The sequence below is a fragment of the Siniperca chuatsi genome, linkage group LG10, assembly GCF_020085105.1.
Source record: "Siniperca chuatsi isolate FFG_IHB_CAS linkage group LG10, ASM2008510v1, whole genome shotgun sequence".
NCBI lineage: Eukaryota > Metazoa > Chordata > Actinopteri > Centrarchiformes > Sinipercidae > Siniperca > Siniperca chuatsi.
This window is the reverse complement of record NC_058051.1, coordinates 3,973,824-3,994,960: the sequence shown is the minus strand read 5'-3', so window position 1 is coordinate 3,994,960 and position 21,137 is coordinate 3,973,824. Positions and strand designations below refer to the sequence as shown.

The following is a 21,137-nucleotide window of genomic DNA, read 5'->3' as shown; positions in this document are numbered from 1 at the left end:
AATAAAAACATATTACACGTCATATATTAAATCTTGCTGAATATATGACGTCACCAAATACATCCTATTATGATAAAACCGTTTCCATATTAGGTTTGCTGAGGAGCTACTCAAAATGTTCCTATGACCATATAAAGTTTGAAGTAGTTTCACAGTACATTACTTCTACAGTGAAAGTCACCTCAATAGACACTGTAACACACTGACAGTTTCCTCATACTTGAACTTTCATAAAAACTTTATGACTCTACATATCTTCAGTGGATTAAAACAATGCCATGAACCTGAACTGCAAATGCAAAACTCCAGCCACAGTCACACTGACTGCAGTAATCCTCTGACATGACTGCACATCTACGGCGATGGCTTTCACAAGTTCACCAGGAACTCGAACTTGTACTGTAATATTATGTAGTGGCTGTGTGGTTGCTATGATTCACTCACATTTTAATGAGGATCTATAAAAATACAATGGTTGATTGAAATGGTTTTTGTGAAGAAAAAAAAAGTTCCACGGGTTTACTGTCTATGTTTGACGACTAATCAGTTGTACCTTTGTTGTTTTTTGTGAGCATTCAAAAAACTACACCTTCCATAAAAATTTTGCAGTGCAGCAGCGCAGGTACTTATGTTATTGTAACTTGGTTTCATCTAAAAAAACCCTCACCAACACACTCTTAAGTGATTTCCCCAACTTCTTAGCTGTAATCTCTGCTGTCTAAAACGTCTGCAGTGTTCAGTCCTCTCTGTCCTGCTGTTATTACAGAGATGTTTGAATTAACTGCGGCCCTTAGACTCAGCAAAGGACTTGCCTCTAATGTCAAGCCATGATGTTTAACCGACCAATGTCTAGGGCTTATGGGAAATTGTGTTCATTAAAGGCTGCTAAAAAACAAATATTAAATAAACAACAATATTAGACAATTTTTCAAAAAACTACCATCCATATCTAAACATATGAAGCGAGCCACACAACATACTGTTGAGAAAAGCTCTGTTCTAAGGCTGGATTTTTTGTTATTAGCGTAGTTACAAATATCAATGGGATTTTCAGTGGGAATGTCAATGGGAAGTTTCTTACTTCTGGAACAGAATCCGGTTTCACTTCTGCTCAAGTCGTGCTTTCCTCCGACACACCTGTCACACATTCAGGTGTTCAGAGATTTGTTCAGTTTCTTAGTGAGTGATCACTGCAAGTCTCTACAGCTTCCTGTGTCTGTCTTACATGTTATTAAACATTTATTAATTTTTCAAAAGGTCTATCCACGGTTTGAAAGTTATTTTGCACTTGTGTAAGGTGCATTCCCGGGTGGTTCACAAGGTGCAACCACTGAGTGGTTAGTTATCAATACACAGTAAAATGTGCCAAAATTTGATAACTAACCACTCAGTGGTTTTCATACAGTATACAAAGCGTGTCATTGTATACTTTATGAATACAACAACAATAAAATCTAGAGGATAAATATAGGAATGGACACAGTTCATAGTTAAAACTTTGCTTTGACATCTCCCAATGGTCACCTCACAGTATGTTTTCCATGTTGGTGCCAGCTGTTGACGTGGGTGCCTGAGCTCCTAAGCACCCATGGAATTAGCACTGAAGCCCACGATCAACAGATGTATTTGTCTAAATACCTCTTGCTCCGGTTGTTTGTGCTACACCAGAGTTCAAATGACAGCTTTCACACCAGCAAAAATGACCAGAACAAAATGGGCAAACACACCAGAGTTTCTAGTGAAACTCAAAAGTAAAGGCCTGCCTCTAATATAAGGCTGTTTCAAGTAAAAGCCCGGTTCCCTCTGCAGTTGAGGTAAATAAATAGTTTGAGAAATTACAGTAATCCTTTCTCTCTTCTCATTCCACAGGTTCTTCCGAAGTTATCACTGTCCATTGCATCTGAGGTGGATAACATCTTGGGAAATAAGCCCTATAGTAAAAAGGACTTCAGATTGTAGAAGCACCATTGATGAACTGTCATGCTATCCTCTGTTTTTGAAAAAGCTGCCTATGAATGAGAGATGGCGACACACATGGGCAATATGTAGCCATAATCTGGAATCTGTTTCCAAAAGACATAAACAAAGAAATGTGCCATTACTCATTTCACCAAGTCAATGCATTGTCAGTCTACTTTTTTGATCACATTTGCACTTATCACTTAATAATATTAAGTTCTACAATATGCAATTTGTATTCTAGTAGTTGGAACTACTACTAGTTCCTACTACTGTTCTAATCAGCTAAGCCACTGAAGCACTAAAGAAACTAGCTAGTCACTGAGTAAGGTGCAGCTTGGTGTAGCTTCACTGTCTTTGTAAGTGTGTAACGTTTTAATTAATTTGTTGCATTTGTGTGCAATTAAACATATATTGCACAAGACCTGTAAACCTACTGAGCACAAAATATTATGGTGTGATGCATTAGCCTTTTCAGTGTAATAACAACAGGCATGCTTAAACACTGTTAATACTGGCATTTGAATTTAGTTTTAATGATTATTTCTTAAGCCTTGTTTTAGTTTTAGTCATAGTTTAGGCATTTGATTAATGTTACATTAATGCAGTCCTGTTTTAGTCAAGTTATATTTAGTCTAACTTTAGTAATGTATGTTTAATTTTTTGTTAAGTTGTATGTTTTAATAAAATCTTTACTGTGACCTTTTGACAAACACCCAGATAGTTGCAGTGGTACCTGAAGTTTTTCCTGAGGAAATTACAACAATATCCTTAACCTGATAACATTTTTAGATAGAGCTGTAATAGTAATAATAAATTCAATGCTCCTTTTTATGTTTGGTTTGCCTGTTTTAGCTGTTGGAAAAATGACCATATAGCTCTCAAGTGATATGCTATATGCCTGTATTTTTAGATGGACACCCACAACCTTTCTCCTAACTTGGTGTTCCCTTTTTAATGCATTTAATATAAACTTTATGACACTTTCTAAGAGCTTATGTAAGTGGCTATGATTGCCAGGAGTGATGCAAGTAAACAGATGTGACAACAATCAAAATAAGCAGCCTCACTGGCCACTTATATCCAAGCAAATTCCCCCCATCTTAGTCAACCTTAAACATGAATCGAAAAGGAAGTCCAATTTTCTCTTTTTCTATTTTTTAATAAAGAATTTCAAAGAGAACCAAAAATCTTAATCCATAAACAAAAAGCAAGAAACTGAGTCTGAAAAGTGCTGTCAAATAAATTGAGTGCAGTTAGTCTCAATACTGCTAGAGTGAGGGAAACATCACTTGAATTTGATATGACTGTTCAGACCGCATTGCTACAAATGAGGTACAGTAGGCCTATGTATCAAGGAACACATACGTACATGTGTCCCATTACTGGATTTGCTAAGATTACATTGTCTTTCCAAGGAACTATGTCCTTGCCAAAGGGGGCCAACTAGGAGAAACATCAGAACTGGAATAACTGGAATAACTGGAATAGTTGGGATAATTCCATATAAGTTTTCAACAAAACTTAATATGGAAAACTGCAACTAAGAGGCCTTAGGCCGGACATTCTCCTTCAGGAGTTTTTGGTAGACAGCAGAATTCATGGTTCCATTTATCACAGCAAGTCTTCCAGGTCCTGAAGCAGCAAAACAGCCCCAGACCATCACACTACCACCACCATGTTTTACTGTCGGTATGATGTTCTTTTTCTGAAATGCGGTGTTACTTTTACGCCAGATGTAATGGGACACACACCTTCCAAAAAGTTCAACTTTTGTCTCGTAACAAAAATTAAACTTTTTGGAAAGTGTGTGTCAGCAGTGCAAGACGGCAGCTCCCGTATCCGGGATATTTTCATGGATGTATTATTAGAACTGGATACTGGACCTAAAAATAGCGCCTATTCATTCCGATGAGAACTGCTTGCCTGGCGCATTCGTAAAAAAACAACAACAAAGAAACCCAGGAAAATGCTTTTTGAGCCGCAGGGGGATGTTTGGTTGCAATTGGAATCAAGGCTGAGCTGCGGTGCTGTATCCAGTTCTCTTTATCCATGGAAGTGGAGATGCGTCGTCCATCTTTATATACAGTCTATGCTCTAAACGCAGCTAATTGATGCTGGAGGCAACTTGCACTGTAAATCATATCTTTCCCCAAAGAAAGGGAAATCGGGGTGCCAAAAAAGAAAAGAAAGAAAGCAAGCTGATGGAAAACAGCCTTTGACTAATTTCTTTGAAAAGATAGGTGAGCACAACTAACACAGTTTAGAATGGCTTAAGCTAATATCAGCAGTTGTTTAGATTGAAGGCAATCAGCTAGGAATCTAGCTTGGAGAATATTTGCATTGTATAACATAAATTAATCAGCATCATAGCTACAATGTCATATGGCATTATATCTATCAATAGCAAAGCTTAACATCATGAAACACATGGCCCTCAGTTTCAGAAACAGCCACTGAGAGTGGAGCAGGTACCGAGGACGTGAGACAAGGTGAGCTCATGAAGTGGCTACTAGAAGTTTTTACATGCAAGCGATCATTTGAAATTGAGTTGTTGCAGATATTTAGCCCTTTTCCCAGTAAGCTAGCACGACATGTTTGGTATCAACTGATTTATTGCAATCTTAAGATTCATATGATACCACTGGCTTCACGCTAGCTTAAAAACAGCCCGCAACAGCCTTCAAAAGACAGTAACGTTAACGGTGTGGGTTGCCAGGTTGTGGTAACATATGGTTTGAAATTGTATTGTAGTGTGTGGATTGTGGTTCATAGATGATCTGGCAAATTAGGTGACAAACATCCAAAACTTGGATCCGTGTATTCATAATGAAGTTTGAGGGCAATGCAAATTATGGGAGTTTCCTGAGAGAAAGAACAAAACGGGAGGGGGCCAGGAGATGGCGGGCAACCCGGGGAAAACGGGAGTGTTGGCAGGTGTGAGCATGATACTCCAAGCAAACCTCATTTAACCATAGTAAAAGTATCACAGTAATTGCAGGCTACAGTATGTTCAGAAAAGAGGGTTGAAATGTGGTGAGATTTGAAACTGTGCAGACTTAAGCACATATCACAGATTATTACTTGTTTAAATGTGGTATGAAGAGTTCATTAGTGACTACCACTACAGAGTCATATGTACAGTTGTTGGCTCAGTTATTTGTAAAACATTTTCAAAAGATGTGTGAGAGACATGGATCAAGAGAGGAAGGGGGCCCACAGAGACTGCTTATGTATAGGGCCCAGAATTTTGCGCTACACCCCTGTATCCAAGAACTGTGTATTAGACCAGGGTGAGCCCCCCAATGACCAGAAGTGAAACATTTTTTTCGGGCTAATGACTGTCGATCATATATCAAAGTGCAAAGTGTAACAAAGTGCTTTGAACTCCTCAAACGCTGCATGCGGCTTAAAGTTCTTAATTGAATGTTTAGCGGAAAGTTGAATCATGCTGACTTCCTCGCAGACGCATCTGCTGCAGCAGTGACTAAGCTCGGTTTAATGAGTAAATTAACTGATTGTTTATATAAAAAAAAAAAAACATGCATGAAAACACTATCTAGATCAACAAGTACACAGGACTAGCCAGCATATTTTCATAAATTTGTTTAATCTATTTTGTACAAAGTTGGATCATACTGACTGACAGCAGACCTGCTGTAGCAGTGGTTAGACAAAGCTCAGTCTGATAATCAATAAATTAACTGATTGCAGAGTATCCATGGCATATAGAAACACAGCAAAGTTTACTTTTATTGGTCAACACGTCAACAGGACTAACCACCAAATCTTTTATCATTTCATTTAGCGTATGTGTTGAAAGCAATACCATCATAGTGGTAGAGAGTGTGATTCACACTGACATACATTACATTCAAGTCTCTGCAAGAACATTCATGTCCTGAATAAACTTGGTTTGCCTAGTTTGTCAGACAAAATGTGCTGCCTGGATTTCTCCTTCCTTGTATGTCTTCCTCACGTCGTGAGTGTGACGAGCTGAGGAGCAAGAGGCGAGTGAAGGGAATGAGGACACATGTATAAGAGAAATGAGATGCACCCAGGACCAGTCTAATGTAAATTATCATACACAGTTTGTGTGTCAAAGCAGGAAAAGGTTTTGGCCAAATTTCTAAAATGTTGGTGTAGCCCATAATAAGCATTAGATCTATCAGGAAGCTGTTTGTTTAAATATGTCCTCTATATTTTCTTATCTGGAAATTGTACACTGTTTTCCACTGAAAAGATTTGTTTTTATATGTGCCATGTGACATAAAAACAAAAAAAAATTAGGACTGGGACTTCAACAAAACCCATCCATTTCATTTATTAACAGTCCTACTTGTCTGTTTTCTGAAAGAAATGCAAAATTGAAGTAAGAAAACCTGACATCCAATAAAGTTATTTACAAAATGTTAGCACTGTGAGTTTCTAGGACATTTCTGGAGATCATAACAGGTTACATGCAATTTTGCGTAAGAGACAGCTGCATTTAACAACTAACATAACATACAATGAACATAACATACACCAACCTATATAATAGATACTAACTTGCAACCTTTACATGAAATTCCACTGGGGTAAAAATATAAAATGTAGGCCTACTCTATATAATTCACAGTAATAGTGGCCTGTCAGTCATGACTTATGTGTTCTGATATGTACCCATGGATGGTATGATACAGCAGAGATAAGATAGGGCTTTTTTTTAGCAGGAAGAATATATTTGGCAAAAACATACACTGAATTTTTCATAGGGTACATAAAAGCAAAATGCTGAATTTCAGTCCACCAACTAACTGATGGAAAGCTAGACAAGAGTTCAATTACATTTTTAAATCAGAGGCAAATTTGATTACAGAGATTTGGCAAAAAAGAATAAGAAGTGCATTTGTAATGCAGCAAGGAAAAATATCAAGATGGAAAGTGAAGGACTGCATCAAAACCATACTTTGCTGACAAGTACACATTTGCTGCTACGAGTATGAGCCTGCACATATATTTTTTTTTAATGTAAATCATTTGGCTATGTGCACTGAGTAAAGGCCCTGTCAGACACAACGTGATTTGCGCTGCGCTCGCCGCTGGGTTCAGTCCACTCTGTGCCCAAAGTTCAACGAAAAACCATCATGGATGTCAAATATTAGCATTAGAGACTGACATTTCAAATGACAATTCTTAGCAAATGACATTGTCTCCTATTTAGTCAACCTACTTCTGTTACAAAATCAAAGTAATCTCTCACAAAACAGCATTAAGCTTATACTTCGTCTTTGATACATTATCACTGATATTAAACATTTCCAAACAAAGGTACTTTGAGTTTGCATTAAGTCATAACCAGTTCTGTTACACCATTGTTTCCTTTTTGAAAAGCCACAATTTGGAGAATTTGAAAATGTAGGACTATGGCGCCCCCTTGACATAGATATTGACTCCATTGACTTCAGACCAGTATTCCTAGGACTTGTCTCCATATTGGACGATTTCACACCTCCTGATTTATTTGGGCTCATGTTTCTTGCTAAAAGTTGCACTTGAACACAGCACAGAGACTACAGCCTACAGCCAGTTGGCCCCCAACATGCATGGAAATTCTGCACCTGCATGAGGAAAAAATTGTTTGGCAGTAGTAGTCTGTATTCCTAATCCACAAAGTATAATGTAAAGATGAACAAAAAAAACAAGCCTACCATTTTCATACCACTGTCAATCCAAACAGATTTGCCATATGCTCTGAATATATTTCTTATGAAAAAATTGCACTGGAAATGAGAAGTTTTGCTTTGCTGGTACGGTCAGCCTGCAATGGTTTGCCTCTGTGAGAAGAAAACAAAGGGCAGAGGCAAGAACTATGGATGAACTGCACTACATGGGTGAAATTAGTGACTGACTAAGCTGAACTGCCAGTTGGCCAGGGCCCTCACCAGCATCATGTATTATCAATATCTAATAGTACATGATCAATTAGCTATTGATAAGGGGAGACGCCACAAAAACTACTGCCGACTGTTGGCCACACGGGGCTCGATGGCACACGGGGCGGACTCTTGGCTGGGTATGCCAGGAACTTTTAATGTTGTGCACAGTTTCTGAAGCTTGCCGACACTGCAACGATAATAAACTAAAAAGGCTAAAGTTACTCAGAATAACAAGCGCTATGGGATGAATGTGTACCAGCCCATAAAAGCTACCGATCTTTTATTACATTATTTCAGATCAGTTGAGTTTTTTTTGTCACCAGCCTTGTTGGAATCCTGCAGCCTGGACAACAAAAATCCAGTTGAATGAATGTGCAGCCCAGAATCTGCAGCAAATTACTTGAGGCTATCATGTCAACATGAAGCAGAATCTCTAATCTCCAACACATTGTTGAATCCATGCGATGAAGACTTCGGGCTGTTCAGGGGCTTTCCTGAACTAGAAAGGTATGCCTAATAAAGTGGCCACTGAGTGTATTTTATGACTGCATAAAATTAAAGCTATAATCAGTAATACTGTCAACACCAAACCTAATGTCTGTTAATCCACCTCATTCCACGGTTACCAAAAAGAAATTAATATAAATTCTCATTTTGGTTAATTAGCATTTCAGGCTACACTGTAAAAGTTGTTTAAGATCTGCACACTAAATTGTAGAGGATCAACATGCTATATACCTTACTATTACGTTGGTCCACACAGTGCTTTTTTTTCAGTTTCAAAACCTTAATAAAAGAATCCCTAGTTCGGTTTGTGAATGCCTGTGGAGATGCCACACATCCTGACGGAGAAGGATGTAGCTAAGGACACAGGAAGGAAGACACTTAGTCGTTTCTCCAACACGCCCAACAGGCCGTCAAGTCTAGCATTCAGTATGTGGACTCAACTACACCCTCATCCACCAGCAGGCATGACATTTCCACAGAAAGGACTGCTGAGGATTTAACTTGTGAGTTCTGACTATAGCTGGGTGAAATATCTTTAATTTCACAAAAACAAGCACAAGCCCTGTGAATTATTTAAATTTGTTCTGGCATCTTACCACCTGCACAATTGAGATGACTGTACACATACTGGCTGTGATTTTCACCTGCTGTTGATTTGTTATTATTATTTGTCATTACAATTTTTTTATAGTTCAGTGTTATATTTATATATCTATATATATATATATATATATATATGAATGAACATGAGTGACAGGGTCAATGAGCAGAGGTCAAGAGGTACAGGCTGACAATGAAACTGGCACTGATTTGCAAATCCAAACAAATCTAAAACACCAGTGAATGACTCAATGTTTCATTGGAATACGACAACACATTAGAACGATCCACAAAGTTTTAAATATTGGCAGTGACTGGACACACAATTTCAAATTAGGCCAGAATCACAGCTGCTGGTAATGAGCCATGTTGTAAAACAAAGAATTAGTTAAAACAAAGCAATTCACAATGATGTCGACAGTGACCAAATATGAGCCAATAAAAAAAAGGCTCTAGAAGGGTTAATCTTTCCAGACAAGGAAACTCTGCAAAGTTTTGGGAAAGAAGGATAATAAGCTGAAAGAAATAGGAAAACAAAATGTAAGTCAACTACGGTCTGCGCCTTTCTATAACATACAGAACACTCTCTCATTGGGTTAATCCAATCAATCTGTAATGTACCTGAAAAACCTGGAAAAAAGATGAACCAGTTTGACAATAAGGTACAACTCCCACTGGGAGTAACTTGTCAGCGTTAAGCATGTTTCCTGTATTGAAAATAAATCCACTTTTGAACAGGAGTGGAGAGTATCATTAGAGTTAACAAATGTGTTTCAATGAGCTAACATACCAGAAACAAGAAATTAGTTAAATTCAATGCACACATGAATCAGCATTCTCCTCTTTGAAGAAAATGAGCAGCTTAACATTCAAAATAATGTCAACCTGTATGCATCGCCTACTTCTTTTGGCTAACATAGTTCCCAATCACCTCACATGCTACGCTTAGGGGTGCCAAGTAGATAGCCTATGACCTTAGCTCTCAAGGAATCAATGCGGTGGCTAGAAGTTCTTTAGTTCCTTTCAGGCACACACTTCAGGCACCTCAAACGACACAACCACATCTCACTCTATTCCCCGTGGGGGAGGCACAGCAGCGTTCCTCCCGTATTCTTCCACCTGGAGAGTGTGTCTAAGGTACAGAGTCTTTGCTAGATCCTGGCGGGCTACCTCCATTTGTGACCAAATTACGGAGCAGTTTGCGTCGACCAGCCTGGTAGTCCTCCTCATCAACATTGACCAACAGTTTTATAGCCTCATGGCCCACAGCCTGTTTTAATGAATCTGTGATAAAGACCCCTTTAAGGGCCTCAAGCAATGATCCATTGATGTAGTCCCTCCAGAAGGCATCCAAGTAGGTGAGCTCTGAGAACTTGATGTCACAGATGATGGAGCCCAAGTCTCGGGATTTGAGGATAGTGTTGGCCTGGTTAAAGCGCTCAAACTGTCGCTCCACTGCTTCTTGCTTGTTGGAGAAGACGTTGCCCTGAAGCGCAGACTCATGCTGGCAGTATTCAGCACGAACCCGGAGGCGGATATCTGAAGGAGAGCACACGGTAAGAGTCAGAAAGATCAACTGAGAGTGAATGCCAGAGTAGGCCTGGAACAAATTAGCAAACAAATAACACCAACATTTTACGTCCCCTTAACACTACAATCACAGCTGAGCAACGGCTGGCAGCCAGCATGACCTTAGACAACTGCCTGCCGTATGTACAAGCCTGAAGACTCAAGGCTGAGTATGCTCAAAATTCACTAGTTTGTACTACCTGTTGTCCGACTATGTCTCAAGCGAAAGTGTTCATAGCTGTTCAGAACGGTCACGCTTGAAGCTGAGGCAAAATGCTGGCCGTCACAGGGAGGGGTGAGAGGCGGTGAATCGTACAAACGGGCATAATAGCACACACTTTCAGACAGCCTCTCCTCCGAGGCAATCATAATGTTACACTCGGTTGTTCAAGCAAAAAGTGAGTAAAGTAGAGCTTAAAGAGCAACTTGCAGGTTGAATTATTTACCTAATTTATACTTTACGGTTCCTGGAAATGATCATTTGGAAAGTTAAGAGATCTGTGACTGTGCACCAGAAGTTGGTGTTTAACATTTGCTGACTTCCATATTAGTCGGCATATTGATTTCAATAATGAGAAACAGCGTGTGGTTAGTATTTATTGTTGTAAGGCAGCATAGCTATCTTGTAAAACCCACCAGTTAATAAGGCATAATGGCTAATGTTAGCTAGCATTAGCATCCCATTTTTTAAAAACCTACCATTTCTTAGGATATAATTGGTAACTTAAGTTTCATTATAACACTGAAGTCTAGTTACATAGCTTGGTGACTTTGTTTGCACAGGTAATTAATTTGCAATGTAGCGTTGTGAGCAGAATTTCATTCCCTCCACAACGAACTAAGTAAACTTTCCCTAACCTTCCGGCTTAAAGACCTCTGGGTCAAGAAACAGGACTGCAGGACTCACGGAGGATGACCAAAGGACTGTTTAGCGCCATCTGGTGATGAACCTAAGCCCAAAGCAGCAATTTATGACCTGCTTTCACAGGACGTGCCTTGCACAGACTCCATGGGAAACAAAGAACAAAGGAACTGATTGCGTAATACAAAAGAGAATGTATGCTAATTGGTATGGCATGTTTAGTCAACACAATGGGAAAAGTATGAAGCTTTGATTCAACATACTGATTTTGATGCAGGAACAATATAAACTGAACTAACACATATGTTTACTTACACATATACACTAATCTAAAAAAGATACAAATAGGTTGTTTGGGCTTGTTTAACAGGTAATAACATGAGGAATGTGAATATATACACGTCTAACCAGATCATAACTTGTAATAGGGAAAAAATGCAAACTGAAATGCTAAACCTGAATGAGTATGTGTATTAATTTTATTTTACTTATTCATTTTCTATGCATGTATATATATATGTATATATATGTGCATGTATATATATATATATATATATATATATATATATATATGTATATATATGTGCATGTATATATATATATATATATATATATATATATATATATATATATATATATATATATATATATATATATATATATATATGTATATATACATATATATATATATATATGCATGTGCTGACTTTTATGTGTAACTTTATGTGATAAATGACTCAATGGATGATATCAGGTGATTGGTGTTTTGGTATCCTCCAGTAGCCGAGAAGGCCGAGCTTTCAAACATGGGAGAATTAGACGTGTGGTAAACACTATCACTTCTTTAGAAAGAAAGTGTAATAAAGAAAAGAATTAGACAGGAGACACTTAGCGGTGGGAGGTTTAAAGATTTGCAACATTGGCATCCGACACTGCCCCCCCCCTTGACAGAGACTACAAAGAAACAGAAGAGCCCCAAAGATTGCTCTTTTGCCCTCTTCTCTTGTCTTCTGCTCTTTCTACGCTACCGCCTTCTTGGCACTGAACGTGCTGAAGGTCGACATCTAGCATTGAGACTGAATTAATTAATTTTCCCTTTTCTAAGAGTGGTCCCCGAGGTGAAGTTAAATTCAATTCAGTTCAATTATATTTATATAGCGCCAATTCATAACAGAAGTTATCTCATTGCACTTTTCCTATAGAGCAGGTCTAGAACGTACTCCTTATATTATTTACAGAGACCCAACAAATCAGCTGTTACTCAGTATAAATACTGATCATTTCTGATAGCCCGCAGTGAGTGTAAGAACTATTACTATACTTCACCTTTTGTATCAATTAATGTATCCATGCTACAATAATGTATTTTCATATGATGTAATGTTCATGTGTAATAAAGTTATGGGATACTACTCCCTGATGTAGGGACAGATGCACCTACAGCCACCATCTGTGCTTCACTGTGGCTCATAGTGCAACCATCATTCATCAGGTACTGTAACTATACTCATGTCTAGCATTAGCTGTACATGTTCTATAGCAAACAGATAAGTCCATGCCATTTACATAATGTAGGATGGAGAAAATATTAGAAACACCTCTCAGTATGATGCAGTCCAGACAACTCCAACACTATGACCTCAATAATTAACATATAATTGAATTAACACATCTCAGGCCGAATGTCAACAAAAACTGAACATTGTAAGCTTCGTAAAGGCAGATTTATGGCAGGGCTGTTGGTAGTTTGGTTTAGGTTGGCTGTTGCTATAATACATATACCTGAAGCTGTGGAGGCCAGCCATTATTAACCACCTGAACTGGACTGCAGCTTCCACTCCTAATAGAGATCCAGATGTGATGGAGGCCAGTGCACTCCAGCCACAAAATACTCTGGTGGTAAATGTTCATGCTCATCAATATATAACCCAGAGTGTGCTAAAAATTGCTTGTTATTTTATTAAGGGGAGGAGACACACCAAAATTTGTACTTAAGTAAATTACAGGCAATTTCTGCAGTGGAAATGGAAAGACAATAGTAAATTCTCTAGCTCCATCATGTATGAATCATATTTTATATCTGGTGTTTCAGCCCAACAGCCTTTTTTAAGATAAAGAGTAAAAACACATGAATAAGGCGTTAAACAAATCACACAATCATGCCTTATCAGTGAACGAAATAAATTCATATGCAGACAATTCTAGTAACATCAAAGTAAAATATGTGTTTATGCAGGATCAACTGTAGCAATTAAACTGGAGACTGTAGCTACCAGAACAGCATTGGTGAAGGATGTTCGGCAGCTGTCCCCACAGCATCAGACCTTCTCACTGGAGGCATTTCACTCCCTCATGCCCCATTTTGCACCAAAGCTGATGGTGATGGTGAGGTATGTTACGGAACTCTGGAACTCTGGGTAGTAACAGTAACTTGGGTGGGCGGGGTCAGGATCGGTCATTCAGTGCATTTACATGCACTTAAGTAACCAGGTCACTCAGAGAAACCAGGTCATACAGATAATCAGAGAATGAGTTTACAAGCACTGTAGTAACCTGGTTACTGTAAACCCCTTATACATGCAGCAACTAAGAAATCAGACCTCCCCCCAACTACTAAATCAGACTTCACCACTTCTTTGTGTTACTTTCGGTTTCAGTCAGACTTTGGATGGAATTATTTTAAATAAGGGGATGCATCGCAACGTTACGCTCTCTCTTTGCATTCACCTGCTATGCTGTTACTCTCCCTGTATAAAGTCTTTGTCCTGGTGACGAGGTTACACTGCAGAGAAATCAGTTGGGGAAATCAGGTCTTTACCCCGATTATTCTCATTAAAATGACGTTAAAAAAAATAATAAAAAATCAGCTTACTGGAAAAAGCCAGCTGTAACCCAGTTACTTTTATGTAAACACACGCATTAAAGAGTGTCTCGGTTACTTAAAGTGTTGGAGTGTTGGAGATGTCGGCCGTAGAGATGTCCGCATTTTTTGAATATAATGGGACTATATTTTTTCGAATATAATGCAGACTATAAAATGCAGACATCTCTACGGCCGATATAAAACTCATCAACTCAAACCAAAACAATCGAGATGGATAAATAGCACTACAGGTAAGAGGAATAATATGTATTTTTGGGGTGAACTGTCCCATTTAGTACATGCAAATGTATTCCTGGGTTGTTCTCAACACAGGAACACATAACATAAACCAATGTCACTGGACTGGGCTCATAGTTTTGTTATCATACTGTTTGACCAGATAAAAACAATGATGCCTCTCTGTGTTGTGTTTCTTTTTACCACATGTTTGCTTCTCTCTGCAGTCAGCTGAGGAATGACTTCTCCTCCGTTTGCGGTTTGGTACAGGAGGAGCTGGCTTTGTTCGGGGAGGGCCAACATGGGGTCCTGACGGGTGAACAGCAAATGACTGGCTGAGGACCTAGAGAGTGACATCAGTTTTGACGTTAATCGAGCTTCTGCATCACAGCGCACAGTTTCTTATGAGGACGTTCCATTGGCTGCATGTATTACTAATCTTACTCTTGTCTTGCTGATTGAAGAAATGAAAAGTGTCAAAGAAAAAAAGAACTTGAACACACACACAAACACCCACCTGTTCTTCTGTGAGATGCAGTGTCCTTGCTCTGCACTGCTCCTCTTGGTGAAATGTACCGCACTGATGTCTCTTCCAGGTACTTGTCAACAGGGTCTGGGCACACTGAAAACAACAGTTGATTTCTTTTATTTATGTTGTTGTTTTCTTTTAATTGCAGTGCTAATCATCACATTCAAACCAGTGGAATTCATACACAGAATGCAGAGTCAATGCTGCAACAGTCAGTTTCTGAGCACTGCCAGGGTCGATACATGTGTGATCACCTCAGTCAAGTGCACACCAATTTCTAAGCAATAAAAATGATGTACCTCAGCCCTTGGTCTGGTCCAACAATAACACAGTGGAAAGAAGCAAAGCAACAGCTGGGTTTCGGAACAGACTCAGATATAGCATCTGCTGAAGTGGCAGTTTCATGCGGGGATTACGTTTCTCAAATAATTTGTGTCCATTTTTTTAGTAATCAAGTTACTCGAGGAATCATTTCAGCCCTAATATAAAAAAAAAATTTAAATCCACCGGCGTGCTGTTTTTAACCACTTCTGGCAGCAGACGCCATTGTTTTATGTATATATATATATATATATATATATATATATATATATATATATATATATATATATATATATATATATATATATATATATTTGATTTTTAAGTGTATATGTTTATTCTTCTAATACAGCACCAAGGTTTAGAGAGCCTTCACAATGCCTAGAATAAAGAATACATGAAATTATTGTAGACTCTGTTTTTTAATATGTAAACTAAATAATGACAGACCTGATCTCCTTATTGGCAAGCATGTACAAGGCTACAAAAACCATTAGAAGAACTTTACATACTCTTGGACTAATTAATTGTTATCTAAAACCCTTGGACTCCATTGTTTAGAAAGGGTGCTGGCCTTTTACAATAATCTGCCAAACAGCCCTGAGCCCTCTGTCCTCCTCCGTCTGCTGCTGATGTGAAGAGACTCCCTGCTGGACACGTACTGCTGGCAAACAGAGGAGCGGCTGGTTGGTCTCAGCCTCAAGATAACAAGAATTCACCTAAGTTTAAGTTACATAGCTCATAGATACAACTCCGTATGGCTGTATAAAACGTACGGGCTGTGGATGAAGAGGGGACAGCGACTTGACTGTGGGCAGAGCAATCGAATATGTTACATTTCTGCAAGCTAATGTTCTGCTTGTTCAATAGGTGTCGTACTGTCTCCCTTACTGGCGAACTTGGATAAAGAGAATTTGAGTCGACATTTTCTGCATTCAGTCTCCCACGTTGTCCTCCCTACTCTGCTGCCCGCTCTGTGCGTGAAGAGCCCAGGCCCAGCCTCATACAAACAGGCAGCGACACATAGAGGCAAAAATCCTCAATCAGAACCGTGTTTTGAGTGGTATTCCGTCCACAGCCAAGGCTACACATTATCGGACGTAATTATCAGCTGAAATTCCATTATCGGAACAATAACAACAATTAGTCTCTGCATGGAACAAGCCACAGCTGAATTATGTCACATAATTGACTCTATAAAAGGTCTCATGTATGAAATATGTTTCTATTATTTTGTCCACACCATTTATATCAATGAGGGTAGGCTGAATAAGAGAAACACCTCTCTATATAATACAGTTCAACAGCACCACAAACTGCAGCCTCCAAAATGATCATACAGCTGAATCAACACTGCTCAAAAAACAATTTCAATAAAAACTGAACATTAGAGCCTTCACCTTGAAGGTAGGATTTATTGCACTGTTGTATTAGACTGCATTAATTTTAGCTGCGTGGACCTGAGTGTATATAACATTAAAAAATATGGCTTACTATTTGTAACTGTGATAAAGTATATAGATATTTGTGACATACAAGTTATTATAGGTTCAGTATGGGTATTTGTATATTCTGTGTGGCTGTGCCAGAAATCCTTCTTTTTACCATGCACTGCCATCTGAAAATGCTGTTGGCATAAATGCTGTTAAACTACTTGGAGCCAACTCTGGCCTCATGGCTCATTAAGGAGCGTGCCAAGGAAAATTTTCCAATTCTGGAATGTCTTGATATTTTTCAAGTCCATATGCTGCATAAACTATGAAAGCAGGTCATGTGGTTCTGAGATCTTAGAATAGTATGGGTCGTGTTGACGCTACTATACTCACCGGCCTGTCGTTTCCTGAGTGTGACATAAGGCAACAGGTCATGGCGGGTGATAATCCTTAGAAGCTGGAGAACATGTCGGAAGTTGGTCTCATCACAGCGACCCTGGCGCTCTAGGGCCAGCAGGAAATCCCTTCCACTCCTGATACCACCACGCTCATACTCATCGATTACATCAACAAACAGGAATGACAGTACCCGGACATCCCGGTGCGTTAACTGGGCTCCAACTATGTCAAACATGCGGTGCAGTGAGTACAGCCCATGGGAGTTGTCCACTGCTTCCTCAGGCCACGGCTCGAAGCCCCCATCTCTTCTGGACAAGCTGGACTTGGTGCAGGACGCAGAAACGTTCCTGTTGGCCACCCCCCCGTTGGTTGCTGCCACACCGGAGCAGCCCGGCCTGCCTGTCAGAGCTCTGTGGTCCAGAGGCCCAGTGGTTGCACTACTATGACTTGAGTCCAGCTGATTAGCCTGAATGTGAGGCCGGGCCTGCTGAGCAGAGGAGTTCTGGGCAAGCTGGGGAGGAATAACAGCATTGGGGAGCTGTGGCTGCTGTGATGTCATCTCAGGGCCCGATGCTCGAATCCCTGCAACTCCTGCTGTCTTCCTCTGCTCCAACTGATGAGCTATGTACGGAGAGCGGAAGATCACATATAATTGTACAATGATTTTGGGCCGGGCTTACCATCAGCTGTCATCATCATATACCAATAATCAACTACATGATACAACTCCAAACACATGCAGAGTTTCCCAGAGCTTATTATAGTGAAGGTACGCCACCTCTGCTAACTTCAGAATTCATAACTATTCTTTCATGAAATATAACAAATAACAGCAAAGGCCACCTATTTAATGACGGAGGCAATTGTTTGGACTAGAGTTGGGAGATATCAAAATATACTGTATATAGTGAGATAATATAAATTTGTCATCCGTAGACATTTTAGCCATATTGTTTATATTGCGGTATACCTTTTATATCTCTGGGTGTATTAGGCCATTGTGAGCAATGAGCATAGCAATGAGCAGAACTGTTTTATGGAAATATGAGATTTTTGCATAAATGTGACGGAGTACTTTGACTTGTAAGTGGCTAGATTAGCCACCCAAAAAAAAAAAATCAGTCTAACACAAATGTAAGTCATACTGTAGAACATTCTGCCTCTACAATAATAACTTGAAGATAAGCTGACCTGAGTTATGTGTCCTAAATCACCCACCCGAAAAACCCTTGTTCACTCATTCACTACTCCCTTTATAACAAACACTTGAAAGTTTACTCCACAGTAAGCAGTAAACTAAGATTTCGGATAGTTATGAACAGTGGCGTCATGGATTTTTTAGATATATTTTAAATTAATTATTATATGTAGTTATGATCATTTTATATTATGAGTCAAACATATTCTTATAATTGTGTCATAGAACATGGCTCAAAGTCACACCCCACACTTTCCCTATGGTATCGGTGTCTTGACTATGGTTCGCAACAGCAGGTAGGCTGACAGGTGTAATGTTGTAGAACTGTAATTGCATTGTGACATTGTTAGCAGAAAGTACATCGACTCCATGATGACTCGCACCTACTCCTGCATCCACAGGTGCCGTTAAACCTCCCCTAAACGTATTGCAGATATTTGTCAATCTGTGATTCTGATAATAGGGCTTTTTCACAGGAAACATTTGGACAGATCACCGGAAAAGCACAGCTGTTAATAATACATTTAATGACGACTAAATACTATTTAGTTGCTTCAGTTTCAGCGTCCTGGTATTGTGTATGCTGGCTCACTGTCACAATGTTATGGCTTACGAAAACACACACTGAAGGGAGCCCTCATTAATGTGTTTTTCAATTTCAAGTCCAAATGTCTGTGGTGAGAAGGCCTATAACATTACTGGCTTCACTTTTTGACTGTCTGGCTGTTTGGTTGAGTGTTGAGTTCAATAATGGATCAATCATTTGCTAAATACAAACATCTGCAAAACAGAATGAATGATGAAGAAAAAAGAGAAAAACAAAGAATACTGTTAAACTTGGCTGAAAAATATTTGCACTGTTAAATTTGACACCAAATCAGGGTATAAAAACGTTACAATAAGTTCCACAAGAATAAAAAGGCAGGAGAGAAATGGAATTAGAGAGGTAGAAATAGGTCAGTCAGGTCTAGACTTGGAGATATCTGGTCACATGCTACATTTTAATTTTCACTTTATTAATGCCACTTCTTTGTTGCTCATGAAGTACACACGGTGCAAAAAAAAAAATCAGGTATGAACACAAGAAATCATCATTATGAATCACTACTATCATCATAAGGCCGTTTAGACTGCAATCACCATAACGCTAGCTAAGGCTAATTGTGCAAATTAAAGCAGTTTTTACGTAAACACAAGGCATATCTTTGTAATAACCCTGCTGCCACTTAAATAGCTCATAGGAAACAGTTTCTACTGTAGACCAAACAAACACACACTCCATAACATGTTATATAGATACCAAGCTAACAACTACTGTAGGTTAGCTAGGTAACTACTAACGGAAGTTAGCTAGCAAGCTAACGATAGTTATCTGGAAATTAAAAAAAGATGCAATATGTTGATGTGTGGTCGCTAACGTTAACGTTACACAACAAGACGGGGAACTGGCCTCTGATCCGTGGTATGCAACGTGCGACTAAAGAGCTAAGAATTTGCCACGGTACCGTAAATCTGCGCATAATAACACACCTAGCTTATCCCCTTGATTTGCGTCTTGGTTTGTTGTGACTGCTCATCGCTAGCCTTAGTCCACGTTTGCTGTCAGCGTTATCTTTACCCAAAATAACTTACATAAAGCCATGTAAAGCAGATAATCAAAACAAGCTATATCATTATCTAACGATAACTTTACATTACCTCCTGTATTTTGGGATATTCTTGACGAGTCCGACACTAACACAGGTTGGTAGGCAGCTAACGCTGAGCTGGATTTCCAGTGTCTAAGTTAATGGCACAGCAAAGCTTCTTTCAGGACCGAAAACACGGTTCCGTTTAGTTGTTTTGGTCAGCTAACGTTACACGATGAATGTTCAACAGATACGTTTCCAGTCTCTTCGTGTGCGGCACGGCCTCTTTCAGGCCAGAAATAAGAGTTCGTTTAATGGTTTTGGTCATCAGACACACACCGTGGGAAAAATAAGCAGACAATTTTCGTTCTTCAGCTAAAATGAAAGAACTTCCAGTTCACAGCGAGGTTCAGTTCCGGGTTACTCGAGCTGACTCCTGCTTCTTCTTTTTCTTCTTCTTCTTTTGGTGTTTTAACGGCGGTTGTCAACCAGCGTATTAGGCGCATTACCGCCACCTTCTGCTGCGGGCCAGTAAATTCTACCCATAAATCCTGTTTGTCTGATAAAGTCAAAGAAAAAATCTGATCCACTTGCCAGGTCCATTAATGTTTTTATATTAACATTCTGAATTCCAGCCTTCCTGAAATCTTCTTACATACATTGTTTCTCTTGTTCATCTGTATTAGACTACACTTTATGATGACAGACTCCAGGATGCTTTCCTATTTTTATCTGCCATGTGCCTTGCGCTGCTTTTAGTCAACCTATTTTTATTTTATTTTATTTTTTATTATGTCTCTTTTTGTATTCCCTTATTGTATAGTTTTAGCTTATATTTTATATTTGATCTAGATTTTAGGCTCTACTGTTAGTGTTATCTGTATGTACCGGGGTCTGAGAGTAACCTATTCTCTGTATGTATGTAATGTGCTTAAGAATTGACAATAAAGCAGACTTTCAACTGGACCAAGTTTTATTCTGTTGAAAATCACCACTTCTTTCCTTGACCTACCTATGCTTCTAAATGTTGAATTGACTTTACTACTTACATTGTACAGAAACCTTCCCCTTATTCCAGTGTTGCACTGCTCTTGCCACTATTCTACTGTTT

General features: G+C 39.0%; 2 protein-coding genes across 5 annotated transcripts in view; one reads left to right on the top strand and one right to left on the bottom strand.

Moving 5' to 3' along the window:
* Positions 1–2,680, top strand: part of LOC122882971 (voltage-gated potassium channel subunit beta-2-like) — a 39,624-nt gene extending 36,944 nt beyond the window's left edge. For all 4 annotated transcript variants that reach the window (XM_044210979.1, XM_044210976.1, XM_044210977.1 and 1 more), the window contains one exon: positions 1,870–2,680. In XM_044210979.1, coding sequence (XP_044066914.1) covers positions 1,870–1,959 — 90 coding nt within the window. In that variant the 3' untranslated portion in view covers positions 1,960–2,680. The remainder of the gene's footprint in view (positions 1–1,869) is intronic.
* A 2,870-nt stretch (positions 2,681–5,550) lies between these two features.
* On the bottom strand, positions 5,551–20,467 carry dedd (death effector domain containing). The gene is given in 6 exon segments (XM_044210982.1): positions 5,551–10,526; positions 14,723–14,834; positions 14,836–14,861; positions 15,036–15,140; positions 17,195–17,821; positions 20,097–20,467. Coding segments are annotated over 5 exon segments (1,215 nt in total). The 5' UTR covers positions 17,760–17,821; positions 20,097–20,467; the 3' UTR covers positions 5,551–10,119.
* Between the last annotated feature and the right edge of the window lie 670 nt (positions 20,468–21,137).